General features: G+C 42.4%; 1 protein-coding gene across 2 annotated transcripts; it reads left to right on the top strand.

Moving 5' to 3' along the window:
- Positions 1–8,432: 8,432 nt before the first annotated feature.
- Positions 8,433–22,972, top strand: LOC134573232 (uncharacterized). 2 transcript variants are annotated; one of them, XM_063432832.1, is made up of 11 exons: positions 8,433–8,490; positions 11,045–11,275; positions 13,671–13,863; positions 14,409–14,592; positions 14,806–14,906; positions 15,744–16,049; positions 16,793–17,095; positions 19,169–19,279; positions 19,822–20,006; positions 21,338–21,561; positions 22,413–22,972. In XM_063432832.1, exons 1-11 carry the CDS (start codon positions 8,437–8,439, stop codon positions 22,966–22,968), a joined length of 2,448 nt encoding a protein of 815 aa, XP_063288902.1. In that variant the 5' UTR covers positions 8,433–8,436; the 3' UTR covers positions 22,969–22,972. The 2 variants fall into 2 exon arrangements, with proteins under 2 accessions (XP_063288902.1, XP_063288901.1); XM_063432831.1 differs by having other exon boundaries at positions 16,793–17,111; positions 19,167–19,279.
- The last annotated feature ends 257 nt before the right edge of the window (positions 22,973–23,229 follow it).

Raw genomic sequence — 23,229 nt, 5'->3', positions numbered from 1 at the left:
GGGAGTCAACTGGAATGAACTGTTTAATGGGACATGGTGCAGTCAAATTATCCACAGATCCCCAGCAGGGGGTCTCCATACAATTCTACAAAACTTTCACCAATGGAAATACATAACAGGTACCAGAGAAAGAACTACAACGCAACAAAGTGATTCCTTACAGTAGTTACTACCTCCCCCTGTGCCAATACACCATGACAACAAAAGCTTATCTTGTTTGGAACCCCTGTCTCTTCAGGGCAATCTCTGGTTACATCAGCACAGCCCTTTGCTGTAGTAGATAGACTTGCTGGCTCCTGCAGCAGGTGGTCACTCCCAGCGCAGCATTTAACTTGATTAAGACACAGAATACATTTCACACCTAACTATACTTTATAGAGCTGCTGCCCCCGCTTTGTTGACCCACAGCTGCATATACAGACACACACACTGCTCTATGTAGAATACAGGTACACGATACAGCGATATCTAGATACATGGAAACCCGTCACAAAAATGGCACCGCAAGCTTGTGGCTTGCGCAAAACAAATCAGGCCATCCATCACATATATCCACCATAGAAATAGACAGACTTGTGGTCTTTGTGGGGTTCTTGGTTCTCAATGTGACTGGACAAGAGTGGGGGCACACGTGGGCATGGTACTCAGTGACGGCGTTCCGTCACAGTATTTATATCTTAAAACTTTGGATTTAAGATACCGTATATAAATTGTATTTGTAAATAAAACTGTAAAAGAAAAAAGTATCACAGTTTTAACAGATCACAAAACACGCACCCTGATTTAAGAAGGCAGCATATGTTTTAGCGGGAGAAAGAGTGTTACAAAAGTGAAGGCAGTGTTACAGTGCTGCTTTAACTGTAACCTACACTTTGCAGCAAACATGTAAAGACCACTTACTGTTTATGGAAAGATACAATGTGGAAATTAGTGACAATACATAAAGGAGACATCCTACACGTTCAGGATTGGCTGAGAGATCAGAAGGATTTACTGCAAAAGAAGGGATTATTTTCTATTTCTTGGGGGGGGGGACAGAAAACAAAGGTGGTGAGCAATGAGATAAATCAGTTATGCGGATAAAGCAACTACACATTACTTTGGGAATTATTAGGCTGAATACAATAAGGAATAGTCAACACTAGACATGTTATATGGAAACTGGATTACTCAGACTCCATAAAACAGATACAACAGTACAGTGGCGTAACTACAGTCACTCCAGGGGGCCCGGCTGACACTACAAGAGAGTCTGTAGGGGAGGAGGGGGGGGGATGGAGAGTCTGCAGGGGGGGAGGGGATGGAGAGTCTGCAGGGGAGGAGGGGGAGGATGGAGAGTCTGCAGGGGAGGAGGGGGGATGGAGAGTCTGCAGGGGAGGAGGGGGGATGGAGAGTCTGCAGGGGAGGAGGGGGGGGATGGAGAGTCTACAGGGGAGGAGGGGGGGATGGAGAGTCTGCAGGGGAGGAGGGGGGGATGGAGAGTCTGCAGGGGAGGAGGGGGGATGGAGAGTCTGCAGGGGAGGAGGGGGGATGGAGAGTCTGCAGGGGAGGAGGGGGGATGGAGAGTCTGCAGGGGAGGAGGGGGGATGGAGAGTCTGCGAGTGTGCAGGTGAGGGGGAAGAAATGGAGGGTCAGCCGGGGAGAGGGGGGGGGAGATAAATGGAGGGTCTGCTGGGAAAAGTGGGGGGAGATAAATGGAGGGTCTGCTGGGAAAAGTGGGGGGGATAAATGGAGGGTCTGCCAGGGAGAGGCGGGGGGAGAAATGGAGGGTCTGCAGGGGAAAGGGGGGGGGAGGAGAAATGGAGGGTCTGCACGGGAAAGGGGGGGGGAGAAATGGAGGGTCTGCACGGGAAAGGGGGGGAGGGAATAGAGGGTCTGCAGGGGAAAGGGGGTGAAGAAATGGAGGGGCTGCAAGGGGAAGCGGAAGGAATATGGAGTCTGCAGGTGAGAAATGGCGGGTCTGCCGGGGAAAGAGGGCGGAGAAATGGAGGGTCTGATGGGGAAGAGGGGGTGGAGGAATGGAGGGGCTGCAAGAGGAAGCAGGAGGAATGGAGGGTCTTTGAGGCTGCAAGTGAGGGGGTGAGAAATGGAGGGTCTGCTGGGGAAGGGGGAGAGGGAATGTTGGGTCTGCAGGGGTGGAGAAATGGAGGGTCTACAGCGGAAGGGGGGAGAAATGGAGGGGCTGCAGGGAAAGGGTGGGGGACAGAGAAACTACAGAGGAGGGGAGGATGGAGAGAAGTGGAGTGGCTGGAGGGGGAGGGAGAAATGGAGGAGCTGCAAGGGGAGAGAGAGAGACATGGAGGAGGAACAAAGACACTCGGAGTGGCTTGTGGGTGAAATGAGACACTTGGGAGGGGGGGGAGAGGGAATGAAACATATGGAGGTATAAGAGTGGAGGGGGAGAAAGACACATTGAGGTGCCTGGGGGGAATGAGACACATAGAGGGTCTATGGGGGGATAAGACACATTAAGAGGCTTGGAGGGAATGAGACATGTGGAGGGGCTTGGGGGGAGGAAATGAGACTCTTGGGGGGGATGAGACACATGAAGGGGATGTGGGAGGGAATGAGACAAATGGGGAAATGAGACATTGAGGGGGCTGGGGGTGTCCAGGGCAATATTCGCACTGGGGCCCAAGGGTTTCTAGTTACGCCTCTGCAACAGTGGTACGTAGACAAGTTTAGCATTCTACACCAAAATAAGTCCTGCGCTCAAACTCCCACTACTCCTGGGTGGCAGCAATGACGTTGACGAACACACCCTACTTAAAGAGTGTGCGTGATGTAGTTGTGGTGGTGAAGGGTTTAAAGTTCATTATTTGTCTGCATTAGACCAGAAATAATGATAAAATCCCACTTAACACCACCCACACTTAAGCATAATAATATAAATATTACTATTTTAACGCTGCCACCACCAAGGCAATTTATAAATGGGGTGCCTTGGTCAACTAGGTAAATCAATAATAAAAAAAACATCAAATGTAACTTAGCATAATATCTATGTAATTGCAAAATTCTTACTAGTCTCTTCAGGTAACGTGATTCTTTACCAGACAAAGGCAGAACTTAATAAAGGAATATTTATTATGAGCAAAAAATAGTCACAGTGGGGGAGCGGAGTCTAGCTACTGAAGCGATCAGACGCATGGCCGAGGAGCTCCGGGAAGAAAAGAGCAAAAACAATCGATAAAGGTGGAATTCACCCCCCTACCCACATATCAGAGGGTACCCCTACATCACCCAATCCACATGGGCCGCAAAACGAAAGCCCGCCAAACCTCGGCAGGGCATGAACATTGGGGACTTATGGAAACAGGTCCTGAGCGCCCCAGGCCCCAATATGGCATCCCTACATGGTGGCTGCTCCGACTTTGAGGATGGAACATCGGACGAAGCAGAGGAGGAGTACTTAGCAGAGCCACGGGGGCCCTCAACGGCAAAACAGATACCTCCACCGCCCATGGCGGCCTCCACGCCGGTAACAATGGAAGCGATCGGCAGGCTAATGGAGGACCACCATCGAAAAATTTCGGCAGAGGTGGCCGCAATCCGAGATGACCTGTGCGGTCTGTCTAGCAGATTGGGAGTGGTAGAAAACACTCTGACACCCAGGCCACCCATATCAAGGAGCTGCAACGGGCGGTTTCAGAGCTTCAACAACAAAACCTCCTCACGGAACGAAAGCTCGACGCCCAGGAGGATAGACGGCGCCAAAACAATCTGAAAGTGCGGGGAGTAGCAGAAAACTTCTCAGAAGCTGAACTACCGCACTTCACTAGACGGCTACTAACTGCACTTCTGAACCCCAAAACGGCTAAAGCGACCCAAATAACCGGTATATTCCGTATACCAAAATCAATCAAGGCACCAACTTCAGCTCCTGGAGACCTGATTATTCAATTCCTCAGCCGCACGGACAAAGCAGCAGTACAAGCAGCCATCAGAGGCCAACCAACCTACCTCTTTGAGGAGATGGAGCTCTCCTTCTATACTGATCTCTCGGGAGGAACGTTGGCTTGGAGGACAGCACTGAGACCATTCACCTCCCTACTGGGCTGGGGCCCAGCCAACACACTGCCCGTCACCAAAGGAGAAACAACGCATGTAATACACGACATGCAAGAAGCCGCAGCAGCACTGAGAGACTTAGATCTCCCTTTGGACTCCCTCGGAAGGGCAATACCTGCAACCTCTCGAGGTCTTGACCCAGTACACGCTGCTGAATTCAAGCCTAGACAGAAAGCCACAGAGACCTATGCGGCAGCCACGACTTGAGCCTGACAGGCCCCTCACCGGGACACTATTTTTATATATATATTGCATAGTCGAATTACGACCTTATTGTTATTATTTTATTACAACTTTAATTTTATTTTCTATTTTCTATTTTTATTTTACTTTATTTTATTACATACAAAAATGAAACCAAGTGGGGGATCAATAGGACGACGGAGGGCTCACACCCAGGCTACACTACCGCCATCACGACCCCGCACCACAAAAAACAGGACCGGAACCCGACCCGGACCACACAGACAGTCCCCTGGCAACATCGCTCACCCCCCCTACCGTGCCCCGAGGTACCCCAGACGCAGCATATAACAAGAAGGGGCCCTAAACCCGTCTGGCCAGAACTAGACGGACAGACACTCACTACTGACCCATATAGCCCAGCCCCAGACCGGTTAACACTGCCTAACACGACTTTCTAACCCGGCCTTACTTTAACCTACCAAACGTCACAGAGACCCCAACGTCTACTCCTCAACAACTGCTTAACTTCTAGAAGTCTTATCACATGCTACAATCGAAATTAGAATGTCCCCCCATAATTTACAGCTACTGTAAATATTAACATGACTCAGGAATATTTCCAGCCCTACAGAGCCCTACAGCCCATGTAGGTACAGCATAAAATACTTATCTCTAGCCCAACAGGTCCTATGCAAGAGACACTCACGACCTCTAGTCACAGAAAACCTGGCAGGCGAGAGTCTCACACAATGCCTTGCACATATTATAAGCACGAGAAATGAATCCAGTTTACTCCTATAGTATTCAACACCAGACCAGGTGCAATTTTGTACAAGTTTCAGGGAACTGCTGTTTGCTCAACCTATATGCATGACTACTTTAATTTGTTTCACGTAGTCGAACTACATACTAGCTACTCGCACTAGAACGGACCTCACTTTTTATTATAAATTGTGCAAAAGTTTCCATATACCCCATTGTAATAACTGTCGTTGAAGCGTACTTGGATTGCCGTTGGGGCACCACATACGCGTTGTTATATCTATATGCACTACAAAAATAAAGAATTAACATTTTTTTTTTTTTAAATGGTCACAGTGCATACAAAAATATAGATGACAATCAAAATTATTTACACCAACAACAGATAAAAACAAAAGGGATGAAATTACAGAAGTCCTAATTACTTACTCAATTTTTCAAAGTAACACTTCTGCTCCAGGGGGTCTTTAGTAAGAAAGATGGTGACTTACTTAGAATTTGATTCTGGCCCCTCACGCAAGTACAAGGCACACTTCAGTATCACTAGAGATATACCCTGTGGATTACCACGCCTCACCCAGAGGTAATGTTAGGGCGTATCTATAGAGACACTAAGTAACTACACCCTTGTGTCCAAACCCACATCAATCCAAATGGAAACATTTGGTTCTATCTTCTCTTATGTACCTGCTACAGAAATAATAATTGCATCTACGAATTTATTATTTTTCCATTCCACAGATATGTCACACTCCTTACTTGCGACCCAATATAGCAGACATCACAATCCCTTCCCATATGGTTAAACTATGCTAAACATGTTTGGGCTTGTTAAGAAGATGGCGCTTGTCACATTCCAAATATAGCAAAAAGGAGTCTTAATTATTATTCTGTGGGTAAATATTTTTGGATATGATACTGGAACATGGCTAATGTCTATTAACATATCAAAGAGATTGACCCATCAATTAAGAAGTACAGGCCATATGGCTGAAGCCAGACATTCAGGCTTTTCAAGTGTAAAATCTCACACCTTGCAGAGCCTTTGATTAATCACAGAATCCATCTTTCCCTTTTCATATTACTATGCAATTTACATTACCCCTTTGGTCATCTGATCTCTGTGGGGGCACCAGCTTCAAAGACAATATTCCATAGTGCAATAATGAGTTATGCACCCTTGCCGTGACAATGACCATAGTACACATCAGCCCCAGTATGTACAATAAAAACCAAAGAAAATAAGTTACTTGCCTACTATTCCAAGTCCCTGTGCATATTTATATAAATTGAAGTTTTTAGGTCCACTCCAATGGCCATTAGATGTAAGCCCACCTGCCACATCAAGGCAAACCTCTTAGGTGGGTCCTACAGTAACAATTTACCTTGCTTGCTTCAGCTTAAAGGATCACCATAGGGTCAGGCACACTAAACATGTATTCCTGACCCTATAGTGTTAAAACCACCATCTAGCCCCCCTGGGCTCCTCATGCCTCCATAAACATAGCAAAATCTCACTATATTCAAGCCTGAAGCTGTAGATCTGGATGCTGTTTGCTTTAGAAAAACAAGCAGTCTGCTGACATCATCAGAAGTGGTGGCCTGATCCAATCACAATGCTTCCCCGTAGGATTGGCTGAGACTGACAAAGTAACAGATCAGGGGCAGAGCCAGCATGATTCAAACACAGCCCTGGCCAATCAGCATCTCCTCATAGAGATGAATTGAATCAATGAATCTCTATGAGGAAAGTTCAGTGTCTGCATGCAGAGGGAGGAGACACAATGTTTGGATGCATTTTAGGCAGCCATGACCCAGGAAGGATCTCTAACAGCCATCTGAGGAGTGGCCAGTGAAGTTATCACTAAGCTGTAATGTAAACGCTGCATTTTCTCTGGAAAAAAAAAGATTTAATGTTTACAGCAAAAAGTCTGAAGGTAATGATTCTGCTCACCAGAACAAATTCAATAAGCTGTTCTGGTGACTATAGTGTCCCTTTAACCCATTAAGGACACATGACATGTGTGACATTTCATGATTCCCTTTTATTCCAGAAGTTTGGTCGTTAAGGGGTTAAGGCCGTTTGCCTTAAGCTGAATCAGGCAAGGTGATGTCAAAGTGAAATTTTAGGTTAACACAGAAAAGTCAGTAAATTATGGAAAATACCTATCAAGTGTCCCTATTTACTGAACAGTCAGTATTTTGGTCTTAAATCTCTCACTATTTCCTATGCTAATCTTTCTCTCTTTTCTAGGAGCTCCTTATTGTTGGCGAGTGTATAACAGAGCTCCACAGGAATAATACTCCCAGGAATGTGTCTTGAAACCAGAGACATACCTAGGTTACATGCCACCTAGAGCGGAAAATTATTTTGGCACACATTTCCCCCGGAAATAAATAAATAAAATTGCGGTCTCCGTCTGCACCACCCACAATCCCCTTTTGTTCGGGAAATAAAACGGATCTCTCTCACTGACTGCCCAGCTACCTGTCGCTCTGTACTATTGCCAGGGCTGGGATAGTGTCATATCCTGGCTAAAGCAGCAGTACAGAGAGTTCCCAGCAGTCCCCTCAATGCCCCACACCCCAGCATGATGGCCACAGAGAAGGCACATGCTGAGAGGCACCCCCCTGCAAGCAAGTGCCTGGTAGGCTTTGCACGCGCATGCCGACGGTCACCCGATGAGGACGCCCAAGCCCTCCCCTTTAGTATGCCATTGCTTTAAACTACAATAGATGTGTTTAGAAATCAGTCTGTGCAAATAAGAGGCATCATTTGTTCTAAATTACATTTTAGTTCCATAAATTGTTATTAGTGAGTCACCTAAAATTTCTCAGAACACCCCCGTCCCTGGCCACACCCCCAATCAAACCCCTAAAATTAAAGTGTCCCTCTGTCCAACTGAAACGTTGGGAGGTATAGTTTTCAGTTCCCTGTTTTGGCCTCAAATTTGAAATTAACTTTGATTGCTCATAGTGCACACTTTGTGAATAACCGTGTGTATCATCTCATGGACAACCACATATGTTCAGATTTGGGTCACCTGGTTGGCTGCAGGAGCACAGTTTGTGAACCCCGTGGACTAGTTCACAGTTACGCACAAATGGCTCATTTTACATTAGTGGATATAGAGAATTTATGTTGAACCGGAGAAGTCCTGCATTGTGAATAGATGACTAAATACCATTTGTTATCAGGATGCATGCCAGATACTGACAATCAGGGGAAGCAGTGCATGCAAGATGATTGGGAACAATGTATAGGAATTCAAGCAGAGAAAAAAAAAAAAAGTATTTGCATCTTGTGTCTCAACAAGCTCTTAGCAACCAGTTAATGTCTTGCTGCTCGTCTTGGCACGGTTATCAGAGAGGACACATTACACTCATTACACAGAGAGCGCAGAGCAGGGAACAACAATGAAAACCTCTCTCGACACAAATTCTGAGTTTCTCAAGAACTGTCCGTGGGATGTAAGTAGAGAAGCATTTTCATTTTTAAGGACATTTAATCTGGGAGGGTCATGTTATGTAAAATGCATACTTGGATAGATGATGATGATGATGATGATGATGATAATATTCTAGGCTCCTTCCTATTCAGTCTCTGTGATGTGATGGCTCTGTGTTTATTGGGTTAATTTGCCCTTTGCATTTATGCCCAATGAAGTGAGAACAAGGGGAGAAGATAGAAAGTTAGGAGCAGGAGACCAGAATGAGTTTTAAAATGTGCTAAAGTAAGGGGGCTTTTCAAATATGGATTATTTTACTTTTTAAAGCCTCGGGTCTGAATAGTCATGTCTTACACCAATATTTACCCTCTCTTGTCCTCTCCCTGCTGCTAGAATGGTAGCAAAGGCTAATAGGAGTTGCAGTCTATTGAAAGTGCAGCATGCCTCTAATGACATCAATACTTTTTTTACTATTTGGGTGAGCACAAATAGTACGGTTAAAAAATTCTGATTAGGGAAGAGTGAAAATATACTCAAACAAAATAATTGAAAATAATTGCTCTAAACATCAACTCGTCTGACCTGCCCCATATCCTCTCTGACTAGCTTATCAGGACACTATAAATTAGATGCAAAAAGATTTAAGATGCAGGTGCCGGAAGCTCCCTGTTTATTTCTTCTCTCTAAAAATGAGATGATACAAATTAGGGGGTACTGCTACTTCTCCCTGCTACTTTCTCTTATCAATTAGATTATCCTTTGGGGTGATACATTGTACCTGGCGCGTTTGATTATGGCATACAGTTAACAGAAGAGGGAAGAGATGCATAGAGTGGTAAGCTATAGAGAGAACAGATCTGAAGTTTATTGTTGCAGAATGTAGAACTCCTTCGGCTAGTGAAGGTTAAAGGGACACTGTAGGCACTGTAAATGCTTCATCTCATCGAAGTGGCTATGGTGTCTGGAGTCCCCTGGCACCAGCCTTCCATTAAATGGTTTTTAATGTTTAAATGCTAAACAAGAGCCCCAAGTAGCTTGTTCCTTTTGTGGTGCTTACACGAATAAGGAAGCATTAGCCTGAACAGCAATGGGTGGCTGCGATTGGCTGCTATTGTCAGCTGACCGTTTTCGGCCTATCACAGTGTCCATTGCTGGTACAAATCAGCATCGTTATAAGGAAGTGTGTAATATCTGTCTTAGCCAAACCTCCAGTAGGGGCTGGTCTGTGGGAATCCAGGGGCCCTCATTCACTGGAGAGACAGGACTATTATCAATTAAGTGAGATGAAATGAGTGTAGTGCCTATAGTGTCCATTTAATCTTGCCCCCCCCAGATATGTTGGCCCTAAGCCTTGCACACTGTCAGAATCTATCCTATGCCAGAAAGCACTTGATATGGCAAAATCCCAGCTGGGAAGGAGATAATTACTTGTCAGATTGACATGTGAGACCACCTAATAAACTTCGACTTCTGCCTTCTGCACGCACCAGCTCATGTTGCTCATCTTTGAAGTTATTTTTGGTTCCCCCTCCAAACTGGAACACTGGTAGCGCAGAATGGGCTGGATCGGTTACGTACACAATTCTGCCAGGATGAGATTTTTGGAGACCTCTTCTTACAGAGGATTACATGCCAGATCTCACAAGGTGTCCAATTAAGGCATTGTTCACACACAGGGCCTATGAAAATGTCAACGTGAACTAGTATCTTCATATATAATTCAGAGGGCACATTAGCGTCTTGTAAGCTTGCCCTTTAGCAGACGGTCGGATACTGTATCTTGCAATGTCTCGAGTTTCTTAGACGTGAGCAGAGGCCAGCAAGGTCTTCTGTACTTGAATCAAGGGGATAAATATGAATTCTTACTATGGGATTCTTTCTACAAGCAGTGATCAATGTTTATTCCGCAAACACTGTACATGTTCTTACTGAAAACTTAATTGATTGTGCCAATTAAGCTCTACATTTGACAAGACTGTGGTTGCATTCAATGTAATGTTGGTACCAAAATATATGCCAACTATGCTAAAGTGTAGGGTTTATTGTTTTTTTTTTTTTTGTTTTTTTTTTTTTTTTTAACTTTGCTACTCAGTCTAAAATCTGTAATTTCATTGTCAGTTCTGCTCAATTTCCAGTTCAGTGAATAGTCCGTAATTCTGAGACTATCAGGGTACCAGTGGGGAGTTATGTCTGATGTAACTGTTTCACTTTTGGTGACACCAAGTCGTGCTTTGAGAAAATGTCTGCAGGAGATGGACCTCAATTGATAGAAGATTTCCCTATAGATTTCTGGAAGTAAAACTAAGCCTTTACTTTTCGCACTCATCATACAAACCGGTATAGGCAAGGGAAAGAAAAATATTGACCATCAAAGTCACCCTTTCTACTTGGCAGCTGAGTACCATCTGAGATTTAATGTGCAACAGCTGGACCATGCCTAAGATAAATGGCTACCTGACCCCAGATCATCTCTATTACCGACTGTTAACTTGGAATTGGCAAAATTAGAAATGTTAATGTTTAAAACATGTTTGAAATATTATTTATAATGATTTTTTTATTTTTTTTTATTTCAGGCTTCTATGTGGTTGACACACAAGGGCAGGAGAGAGATTAGACCATTATCTAATTTCCCACAAGTTTCGCTGAAATGTACGTCAATGATTCTAGACACAGTGAACTTCAGTATTGACTATTCATCACCTTTCATCCCCAGCGTATATAAGAGCCTGCATAACACCGAGGTCTCAGGAAGTATTTTAAATTCTCCACCATACAAAACAGCATATTCGATCTCAGAAGACCAGGTAAGAGAAAGCATTTATCTTACAAGTTCATGATGTATGGCAGAGCTTTCGAAACTGCATGTCGTGACATGTTAGTAGTGTGTCGGCTGCAGTGTGTAGGTGTGTATCGCGTAAATAAGGTGCTGATTACTACGCTGCACTAGTCCAACCACGGTGTGCATGCACGGACACTACAGAAGGGGAGCGCACTGTACAGCTCTCCCCTCATGCCGGTAACTGTGTCACATGTAGCGTGGCTGTGCAGGCAGACCGCAGTAGAGGAGTTTCTGTATCCCGGGTACAGAAAACAGAGGCTCCTCTGCTGCAGACCGCCCGTTCGGCTTCATCACATTGAGGGACATGAGGCTGAGCTGGCAGGGCGAGGGGGACAATTAAAGGGAACAGGAGGTGAGGGACAAAAGAAGGGGAGACAACAGAAGAACACAGGAGGGTAGGGGGCAAATAAAAGGCACAGGAGGGGAGAGGCAACAGAAAAACACAGGATGACTGGGCAAATAAAGGGCACAGGAGGATGGGGCACAAAGAGACAAAAGAACACAAAAGTGTTCGAGAAAAAGAACATTGTGTGACCGCCGCTGTGTCGCAAAACGATGTGTGTCTGAAAAGTATGTCATCATCATGAAAGGTTCGGAAAGCTCTGAAGTATGGTATGTAAGTATGTATATAGTGTCAAAGTGGAGATTTGGGAGAATCTCCCTTTCTCGAGACTAAAGTATTTAGGTACTAGAGTGCTAGTAGAAATAGTATACTAACACTCTGGGATTGCAAATAAAATTCTTACTTTATTACTTCAAAAATACCAAAGGTTGACGTTTCAGTTCCTATTCAGAACTTTCTTAAGGGCAAATGGTGTAAGTATGTATATATACATACATACACTAATCAGAGACACCACAAAACTAAATACACCTGCCTAATACTGTGTATGTCCCCTTCGTGCTGCCAAACCAGTTCTGATGCATCGAGTTATGACCTCTAAAAGACCTCTGAACGTGTCCTGTGGTATCTGGAACAAAGACATTAGCAGTAGATCTTTTAAGTCCTGCAAGTTGCGAGGTGGGGCCTCCATGGATCGGAATTGTCCTTCCAGCACATCCCACAGATGCTCAATCTGACTGAGATCTGGAGAATATGAAAGCCAAGGCAACACCTTGAACTCTTTGTCATGTTCCTCAAACCATTCCTCAATTATGCAGTGTGGAAGGGTGCATTATCCTGATGAATGAGGCAATTACCACCAGTGAACACCATTGCCATGAAGAGGTGTACGTGGTCTGCAACAATCTAAGTAGGTGGTGCATGTCAAAGTAGCATCCACATAAATGCCAGGATCCAAGATTTCCCAGCCGAACATTGCCTCCGCTGGCCTCCCTTTTTCCCCATAAGGCATCCTGCTGCCATCTCTTCCCCAGGTAAACAACGCACACACCCAGGCCATCCATCGGATTCAAAAGAAATGTAATTTATTTGCCCATTTTTCCTACTTCCAACAGACAAAATTCAAGAACTGACTGTTCACTTGCTGCCTAATATATGCCACTACTTGACTGGTGCCATTGTAGCGATATAATGATTATATCGCTACACCTGTCAATGTGTGTGTACAGATAGATAGATAGGTAGATAGATAGATAGATAGATACACACAAACAGAACTGGCCATGCACTAACTTCTCCCATGAACTTGATTGCCCGGTTGCTAAAACTCCAACCAGATACATAGAAACAATTGTAAGAGTGCACTCATAGGGCTTTGATATGAGGCTTTTATTACAGGAGTCAAGAACTAAAAAAATAGCATCAACTATTTGGTCTTATAACTGAAAAAGTCCAGTTATAGAACTGAAACATTGACGCTGTTTTGCTGGGGGGAGGTTTGCACTTGTAAAAGCATATCTTAATATGCATGACATCAAAGTCATGTAGCTGCACTCGCTTAATCTCAAAAAAAATTTTTTACATATATCACACAGACACATAAAACCCACACAAAACCCGTCATTCTCTTTTAATGTAACTATGTAACCCACATCCTGCATCTTTCCTCACCATGGCAGCCAAAAAAAAGAAGCAGCAAAGTCTCCATCTCACTAAACACTCAAACAAATCACCATTTACCTCCTCCACTGTATCAGTTTCCCATAAAACTCCCACTGATGCCCAAGGGGTAATCTTTTACATGCACAACTGCTGGGAATGCAGTATGCTCTATGCTACAGAGACAATAAGGAATCCTTAAATCATTTGAACACTGATTCAAACTGCATTCTATTGTCAGCTTCCACAAGCTTTTTAATTCCATAAACTGGTCCGTAAATGTAAGATAGATTGTTACTCCATCTTAAATAAAATTTCTGCAGGACGTGATGATAGTTTAGTTTTCTGTCATTTTCAGGATTTACAATCCATTAAAAAAGCTGATAAAAGAGCCCAAGAGCACACAAATGTGCACCTTACAATGCAATACCTAGGGACGGGCTTCTCGGTCACCAATGAAATTGTAAACCCAAAGGATGAAGTGAGAATGTTTCAACAAGCCTGCGGAGGGGAGAACTTATGTGTGTATAAGGGCTACCTGAGCCCTGGAGGTGAGTTATGGTGGTGAATGATGCTTGAAGGTAAGTTATGGTGGTTAGCTCCGTAGGTGGGTTACTGGCTAGGCTCAGTTTGCTTACCCTGGATATGAATTATGGAGTTTTCAACTAGTATATCCTGCATATTAGTGCTAATGGAAGATAGGTTTGCACAGTTTACATTGGATGTGACAGTAGAGAGATGGACTTGTTAGCACACAAAGTCCACAACAAATGAACCGGCAAATCTTCCTGACAAGATGCTTAGTTAATATTCCTCCCAACTAATGATCTATGCTTGGATAATTCAGAACAGGCTAAGGTCAATGCTGGTCATGTCCAAGTATGCCCAGATATCGATGTCTGGTTGGAGAATCGAATTACAAGTTGATCACTGTATCTAGTGAAGCTGAACAAGCACCGTAGTCTTTCTTTATATTCTCATTATGAGTCTTTCTGATGTACTATTGTAGTGTAATGTGATGTGTAGTGATGCGCACGATAAACAGCTTATACACTTTGCCTTGTCCAATTTTAAACATTGATTTTGTTTTATAAAGAGACTTTCCAGTTTCTATCCAAGCGCCAACATGGATTTCCATTCAGTGCTAGCGTGTATATCAACGGACTCATAGTCACTCGATTAAGTTCCTGTTGCGAGTACAGGTACCACGCAGGATTTCAACAGGGCAAGCGGGGCTGCTTCAGAGTTACCCAAATCAGTGGAGGAACGCCTTGCTACAGGTACCACATCTAAACACCTAGTTATCATTAAGATGTGTTCTCTTTTACTGTGCGTTCTCCGAACATGTCTGTGGCGAGAATAACCCACACCTGTCCTAAATAACAGGTCAGAGTGTGGCATTACTCACACTGCTGATATATGTACAATGTCTATCCATGACAAATTTACCATCTTTGCAAAAGACATTCAGGTAACAATCTCTGTTCTTCCAGGTGTACTGATTTCCACAATCAAAAACAGATCCAAATAAAACCCAAAGAGGTTCCGGTGATGGGAAACGAGTACCAGGGATTGGCCAAGCGCAGTGAAAGCGGTATGTTGTGTTTTAACTTGTTTCTCTACTTACACACTACACTAAGCAAAATTCTAGGGAGGAAGAAGTTAGATTTGAACATATTGTATTTGTTTGGCAACGTTTTATAGGAGTTCAATAAACAACAAACGGTCCATACTTGGTTACTCTAGTCTTCAGTCTCATTGCCTTTTATTTTAAAAGCAATAATGATTATAGACTTCATAGGGATTTGGTTTCAATAACACACAGGTCTACTTCTGGAGATTTTATACTACATCTCCACCATCGTTGGGTAATACTAATGTCACAACCAGCTGTAACTACGATTTGTTTCACTACCTGATTAAACCTGCAAGATTGGTAGGGACTCACTAAGGGCTAAAGCAAAACAAACTTTGCACAGAATTCACATTAGACAGCTGGACCGCTTGTTCAGGGCTGGATAATGACACCTCAATAATGCAGCCTGAGGTGGAGTTACACCTCCAGCACTAGAGGGGTTAACCTCAGTATGTGCCACATTTTATAGCAAAATGCTGCACATACAGACTAAAAGAACCATAACCACTTCAAACCAGTAAAGTGGTAATGGTGCTTGTAGTAGTCCTATGTATCACTGACACAACTAGTACATATTTATTACACAGTCTTTCCAGAGTATCTCTATCTGATGTCTGCAGAGATGTTGGGGACATTATTACTCCTTAATTATGGAATGACATTTACATCATTAGGAGTTGGAGAAGAGAATAAGGGAGGGTGGTGGAAAATGCCCAATGGCATAGCCTGAATAAGAACTGGGATTAGATACACCTAGGTTTTTCTACTTAATTTTAAGAGACAGAATCCTTTCAGTTTTTAGAGAGAATCAGTTGAAAGACTGCGCTCAAGGATCCGGGCATCTTGTGCCAAGTAACGTAGAGGATTCCGCAATTAACACTTGGAACATCAGAAAACCATATCTGGGGTCAGAAATACCCGGAGGAATACCCCATCAGAAACCAAACTTGCGACCTATCCAGGTAAATACTGCCAATCAGAGAAGAAGGCGAAAGAAGAAGAGAGCGCCAAAACAAGAGTCTGACTCTGAGCAAGAGAATATACAACGTATCAATGATAGGAGATACAGGAAATCAAAGACACGTCGACCAGAAACAAGAGGTAAAGCAAACTGTGTATCACGTGTTTGAGAAATCCAACCAAGTAGGCAGTCCTGCAGCTTACCCCTCATTACAGTGCATTAAACGTTTATCCTCTATTAAACGCCTGGCACTCCGATATATCCAAGAAAGGTTACAAATGATAAAGACTGCTCACCCAAAATAAAATAATATTAAAGAATAATGCAAAATCTAACTGAAATTTTTAAGGGAAAATAGACATGCCCCCCATACAAGTAATTAAGGTCTTAATTTAATATCGTTGGTTAAGGTTTTTTAAAATGATTTAATATTTTATAAAATATTTAAATTTTGTAATATTTTGATATGATTTTTTCTTAATTTTTTTTAAAATTTTGAAAAAAAGAAATAATTTTTAAAGTTTAGCCAAAAAACATTAAATAGTTTTAAAACCCTATCCAACAATATTAAATTGAGGCCTAAGTATGTTATTAAGTATTCACAGCATGAAATAACATACAGTGCTCTGTATGGCTCTCATAATGCTGATTCAGCTATATATCACTATTACTATTAGCACTATATCAAGACACTATACATGTTAAATCCGAGGATTTAAAAAATGTCTCACTTTGGATCATTATCCATGAAAAGTATTGTGGGAATTTTTGTTGACAGAGTGATTGTTTCAGACTAACCGCCGTAGTTCATTCCCCTAGTCATATGGGTTAGGATTACATTAATAATCTTTGAGCAAGGGCTGTCTTATCACCCTAATTCCAGATCACAGGAGAAGTAGCAGAACACGGTCCCTTAGTGGATGTAGAGAGAGCAACAATGAAACAAAGTATGTTCAATCAGGAGGGGCAAAAGAGAGGTTTATCATCCCTTTTGAAGAAGACTTTGCAACCGTGAGAGGCACAGGTCAGATACAATGTAACAGCAATCCAGTTTATATACTTTTAGATGACTGCAAGTTCCCCGGAAACCTCCCAGGGGGCTGCATGGAAAAACTTATGGAAGATGAAAAAGCCATCAATCAAGAAAATACCGATCCAGCATCTTTCCGAAAAACAAGAACAGAATGTAAATTATCTGAAATCTGTAAATCTAACCCACCCCTTCTGAAATCTGTAAATCTAACCCACCCCTTCTGAAATCTGTAAATCTAACCCACCCCTTCTGAAATCTGTAAATCTAACTCACCCCTTCTGAAATCTGTAAATCTAACTCACCCCTTCTGAAATCTGTAAATCTAACTCACCCCTTCTGAAATCTGTAAATATAACGCACCCCTTCTGAAATCTGTAAATTTAACGCACCCCTTCTGAAATCTGTAAATTTAACGCACCCCTTCTGAAATCTGTAAATATAACACACCCCTTCTGAAATCTGTAAATATAACACACCCCTTCTGAAATCTGTAAATTTAACGCACCCCTTCTGAAATCTGTAAATATAACGCACCCCTTCTGAAATCTGTAAATTTAACGCACCCCTTCTGAAATCTGTAAATATAACGCACCCCTTCTGAAATCTGTAAGTCTAACGCACCCCTTCTGAAATCTGTAAATATAACACACCCCTTCTGAAATCTGTAAGTCTAACGCACCCCTTCTGAAATCTGTAAATCTAACGCCTAACGCACCCCTTCTGAAATCTGTAAATCTAACGCACCCCTTCTGAAATCTGTAAATCTAACGCACCCCTTCTGAAATCTGTAAATCTAACGTACCCCTTCTGAAATCTGTAAATATAACGCACCCCTTCTGAAATCTGTAAATATAACGCACCCCTTCTGAAATCTGTAAATATAACGCACCCCTTCTGAAATCTGTAAATCTAACGCACCCCTTCTGAAATCTGTAAATCTAACGCACCCCTTCTGAAATCTGTAAATATAACGCACCTCTTCTGAAATCTGTAAATATAACACACCCCTTCTGAAATCTGTAAATAACGCACACCTTCTGAAATCTGTAAATATAACACACCCCTTCTGAAATCTGTAAATATAACCCACCCCTTCTGAAATCTGTAAATATAACGCACCCCTTCTGAAATCTGTAAATATAATGCACCCCTTCTGAAATCTGTAAATATAACCCACCCCTTCTGAAATCTGTAAATATAACCCACCCCTTCTGAAATCTGTAAATATAACCCACCCCTTCTGAAATCTGTAAATATAACCCACCCCCTTCTGAAATCTGTAAATCTAACGCACCCCTTCTGAAATCTGTAAATCTAACGCACCCCTTCTGAAATCTGTAAATATAACGCACCCCTTCTGAAATCTATAAATATAACCCACCCCTTCTGAAATCTGTAAATATAACCCACCCCTTCTGAAATCTGTAAATATAACCCACCCCTTCTGAAATCTGTAAATCTAACCCACCCCTTCTGAAATCTGTAAATCTAACACACCCCTTCTGAAATCTGTAAATATAACCCACCCCTTCTGAAATCTGTAAATATAACCCACCCCTTCTGAAATCTGTAAATATAACGCACCCCTTCTGAAATCTGTAAATATAACACACCCCTTCTGAAATCTGTAAATATAACGCACCCCTTCTGAAATCTGTAAATATAACCCACCCCTTCTGAAATCTGTAAATATAACCCACCCCTTCTGAAAAAAAACTATACTAAAAGCATGGATGTGAAAATCATATAACAGGTAGTAGCATCGCAAACCTTCTGAAACCATTAAACTTTGAGAAATCCCAAACCATTATATGGTTTAGGAGGAAGACTCACACTTTCTGTAGGCTCAGATGTTCTGTAACTGCAGACACATATCCAATGTCCTTAATGCGTTGTTTTATCCAGCCATAAATTCACTCAAGGTGCTTTCCTTAATGGGAAGATAATGCAATGGTAAGCATTTATACGAAAACACAAACACAATTGTTATAAAACACAGGAACATACCAGAGTGACAATCCCAACCCCAATCCCATGTGGCGCCCACTCTCCCCCCATTAAATAGAAAGCATAACGTTTTAGTGCAGTAGTTAAGTGAGGGTGCCTTAAGGTGCTGCCACAACATAACTAGCTGAAGGCCAAGGTATAGGCTCCTCTGTGTTAGAAACTCTATTTTCATGGTTCTATAGAATTTAATGAAGTTGACTTTTCTCTTACCAATGACAGACAGGCCCATACACACTAAACTCGAAGCAGCTTTGGCAGAGGGGGACGCCCTGTGCTCTGAAGTTGAACTGAGTGATTCCAGTGACAGCAGTGAGAATCGAAGCACTGTAGGTATGTTTCGGAGTTCCCACATCCCATATGATGAATTCAAGTTTAACTTGAGAAAATCGAAAATGACCAGAATTTCTGTCAACTACTATTGTCCTGGCGAGGCACCCACAACATGGGTGAGAGAGGTCAAATATATTAGTCCTCATAATTATATTTATATAGGACTGTTATTTTATGTTTTCAAGTTATTGTTAATATATCAATATGAATCACTTTACCTGGCTTGAGACGTCTTGGTAGGACTAACACTATACATTGGTTTCCCCAGCTGTGTTACTCCTAGTAAATAAAAAATAAGGATGTTTAAAAAGCAAGAAGCTAATTAAACATGTACATCGTTTTGACAGAAGAGATGCCAATAAGGTAAAATAGTCCCAACATTTGTCCCATAAATAGATAGAAAATATCACACCTAAGAAAAGGAAAATGAACACAGAATGGAATACAAAACTAGACCTATCGATTTGATCAGTCTAATTTATGTATCTGATACTTAAACGTCTAACTTGATCTTCCATGTATATGTTTTTATGGTAAACAAGCACTGGAAATTGCAGATTGTCAAATCAGCAACACAGAGAGAGCAAACATCGCATTGCCAGTCACTGACCTGCAGGAGGCAGCAAAGTCACATGTAAATGAAGAAAATGTATCAGAATTTAAGGGACCTGAAATTGGTTTGGAAACTCCAGAAGGAGAAGAGGAAAGAAACTCCCTCGTTAGCCAGGTGGGCTTCAGAATAAGTATATTTAATTACACATATAGTTTGCTATTCCAAATTTTGAGCATAGGGTACTCTTACTTGGTATAAAATCAGTGATGTATTCTATGGTTGCCATGGAGACATTACAGTGGCTCCATCACTCCCCCTCCAAAAAACCAAAACAAAACAAAAATGGAAATGCTCATAAGGAATGAGTTGAAATATAAAAAAAATCATATAAACACTGATCAAACATTAAAACCACCTGCCTAATACCCCCCCCCCCCCTCCCCCATGCTGCCATAACAGCTCTGATGCCTCAAGACACGGATACCAAGACATTAGCAGCATATCCTTTAAGTCCTGCAAGTTGCGAGGTGGGGCCTCCATCAATCGTGTTTTGCTATTCCAGCACATCGCAAAGATGCTCAATCACATTGAGATCTGGGGAATTTGGAGGCCAAGCAACACCTTGAACTCTTTGCTGCTGCTCTCTCTTACCCGTGTAAACAACGCACAAGCACCCAGCCATCCACCTGATCTAAAAGAAAACGTGATTTATAAGACCAGGCAACCTTCTTTCATTACTCCGTTGTCTAATTATGACACTCCGATCTTGCCCATTTTCGTGATTCCAACACAGGAAATGCAATAATTGGCTGCTCACTTGCTGCCTAATATATCCCACCCATTGGCAGGTGCCATTGTAACAATATAATTAATCACTGTTATTCACTTCACCTGTCAGTGGTTTTAATTGTGTGGCTGATCAGTGCATAGGGACTTTGTCCTACGTATTTTATCTATGTTTGACAGAAGGCAGAACTACCCTTTGTCAGGCCCTCAGCCATCATTAGTGAGGGATATGGGGTTGAGGAGTCTTTTTTTGGAGGATCCCGCAATCTCACAGGATTATAAATAGATATCAGTGTTGTACACGTGTATGAGAGCACATTGCAGACCTCGGCTCCTGGCGCATAAAATTACAGGAGCCGAAGAGGACCTTGCGGAAGAAGATGGAGGCACCCACGGGGGACAGGTTCTGGTAAGTAAAAACTACCTTCCCACGGAATGAAAGCAGAGCAGTCACCATGTAGGATCTTTGCAAAATTTACAAAGACCGTAGGAGTCAGAGACGCTTTAAGTGAGAAACCAAAAAAAAAAAGCCATAAACGATCAAATATAAAATGAAACCATTTTTATTTTACCAAAAAAAAAAATCAGAGGTCAAGTCATGAAGTGCCTTCAAAACTCATTGATCACTTGTTTGTCCTACTGCTCTCCACTAGTAAACAGATCCTATTTTATATATTGTGTACCTGCCTAAAGTCACTGAATGGATTATCTCTTCCCAGATTTCAGCATTGAGCTCTGTGCTCCAGGACTGTGATGAAGTCAATGAGCTCATTCTTAGAAACACGGGAATGACAGACTCCTTGCTTCACCTCCTCACCACCGCCATCGTCAACAGCAAGTCCCAAGTGGAGAGTGTTAACCTCAACCTGAACGAGATTGGCCCAGAGGGAGCAAAGACTATTGTCCACCTACTAAAGGAGAAACCGTGTGTGAAAAGCCTGCTGTAAGTCACTAAATGGACAGGGTTGTCATATTCACCAAATTTTCCTCACCATGCCGCTATTGTGTGCAAATAATGAGGGCTTCAATATGCATAAAGGATATCTTGCAAATCAAAAAAACAGCTGATCTAAGATTCTTAATAAATGTATCTACTCAAGACTTGTGACTCCTTTAACTATACATACGGACGCAAAATACTGCACACTCATACAATAATATGGTGTAGCTTTCTCTTTAAAGGGACACTATAGTCACCAGAACAACAGCTTATTTGTTCTGGTGAGAAGAATCATTCCCTTCAGGCTTTTTGCAGTAAATTCTGTCTTTTTAGAGAAAATGCAGTCTTTACATTACAGCCTAGTGATAACTTCACTGGCCACTCCTCAGATGGCTGCTAGAGGTGCTTCCTGTGGCAGTGCTGCATAGTGTGACTGACATTCAGTGTCTCCACCCTCTGCATGCAGACAATGAACTTTCCTCATAGAGAAGCATTGATTTAATACATCTCTATGTTGAGATGCTGATTGGCCAGGGCTGTGTTTGGCTCTGCTCCCGATCTGCCTCCTTGACAGCCTCAGCCAATCCTATTGGAAAGTATTGTGATTGGCTCCGAGCAACACTTCTGATGTCAGCCAAACAGGCAGATAAAGGGCAGAGCCAGCAGACTTGAACACAAGTAAGGATTTTATTATATTTTGGGCAGCCAGATGGTGGTTTCAACACTATAGGGTCAGAAATACGTTTGTGTTCCTGACCCTAGAGTGTTCCTTCAAATGTGAGTGAAATATCTACTCTCAAGCATATGTTAAAGAAGTGTCTCTGCAATTTCTAACATTTTTCTTTTTCTTTCAGATTATATGGGAATAAGTTTGGAGATCCTGGGATTAGGGAACTAATGAGCAGTCTATCGATGCTAAACAATTCCAAATGGGGAATCACGCCGAATATACGACATTTAGAACTCACGGAATTGGACATAGGAGGCAACCAGCTTAGTACTGAAGGACTTCGGAGTGTTGCATTTTTTCTGAGGCTTAATCCAACGGTTAAATACCTGGGCCTAGCTAAAATCAGTGTAAATGACTGGGAGGCCTGGAAAGAATTGTTTGATGCAATGAGAAACAATACAAATATTAACCATGTGTTGCTGGATGAGAATAACCTAGGAGACAGAGGGGCTACCCTGCTGGCTCAAACTCTACAGATTAACCAAAGTTTGGTCAAGATCGACCTTGACAGCAATGGCATAGGAGATCGAGGAGGTCAGGCCATTGCTGACAGTCTGACATCCAATATGTGCAGTGCGGTTAAATGCATAAGCTTGGAAGACAATCCGATCAGCACAGAGATGATGGACAAGATACAAACATTACTAGAAAATAAACAAGTCTGCTTAATTCCTACTTGAAAAATATATATATATATATATATATATATATATATATATATATATAATATTGTCCATCTAATAATATATTGTTTTTATTAGTTGGACCCTCAGTTTCATGCCAGATTTATAGAAGAGTCACAGAGTGTTCTCTCCTGTGTCTTAGCAACATTTTTAAGACGACAATAAGAAGTCGATCCCCACCAAAAGAGAGTGCAGAGCTCTAAAACTGCCTGTCCATATAGATCAGAACAAGGAGAACCAGCTAACATTTCATAAGAA

Source organism: Pelobates fuscus, chromosome 9, assembly GCF_036172605.1.
Source record: "Pelobates fuscus isolate aPelFus1 chromosome 9, aPelFus1.pri, whole genome shotgun sequence".
NCBI lineage: Eukaryota > Metazoa > Chordata > Amphibia > Anura > Pelobatidae > Pelobates > Pelobates fuscus.
The sequence above is the reverse complement of the archived record's forward strand: the minus strand, read 5'-3'. Positions and strand labels throughout refer to the sequence as shown.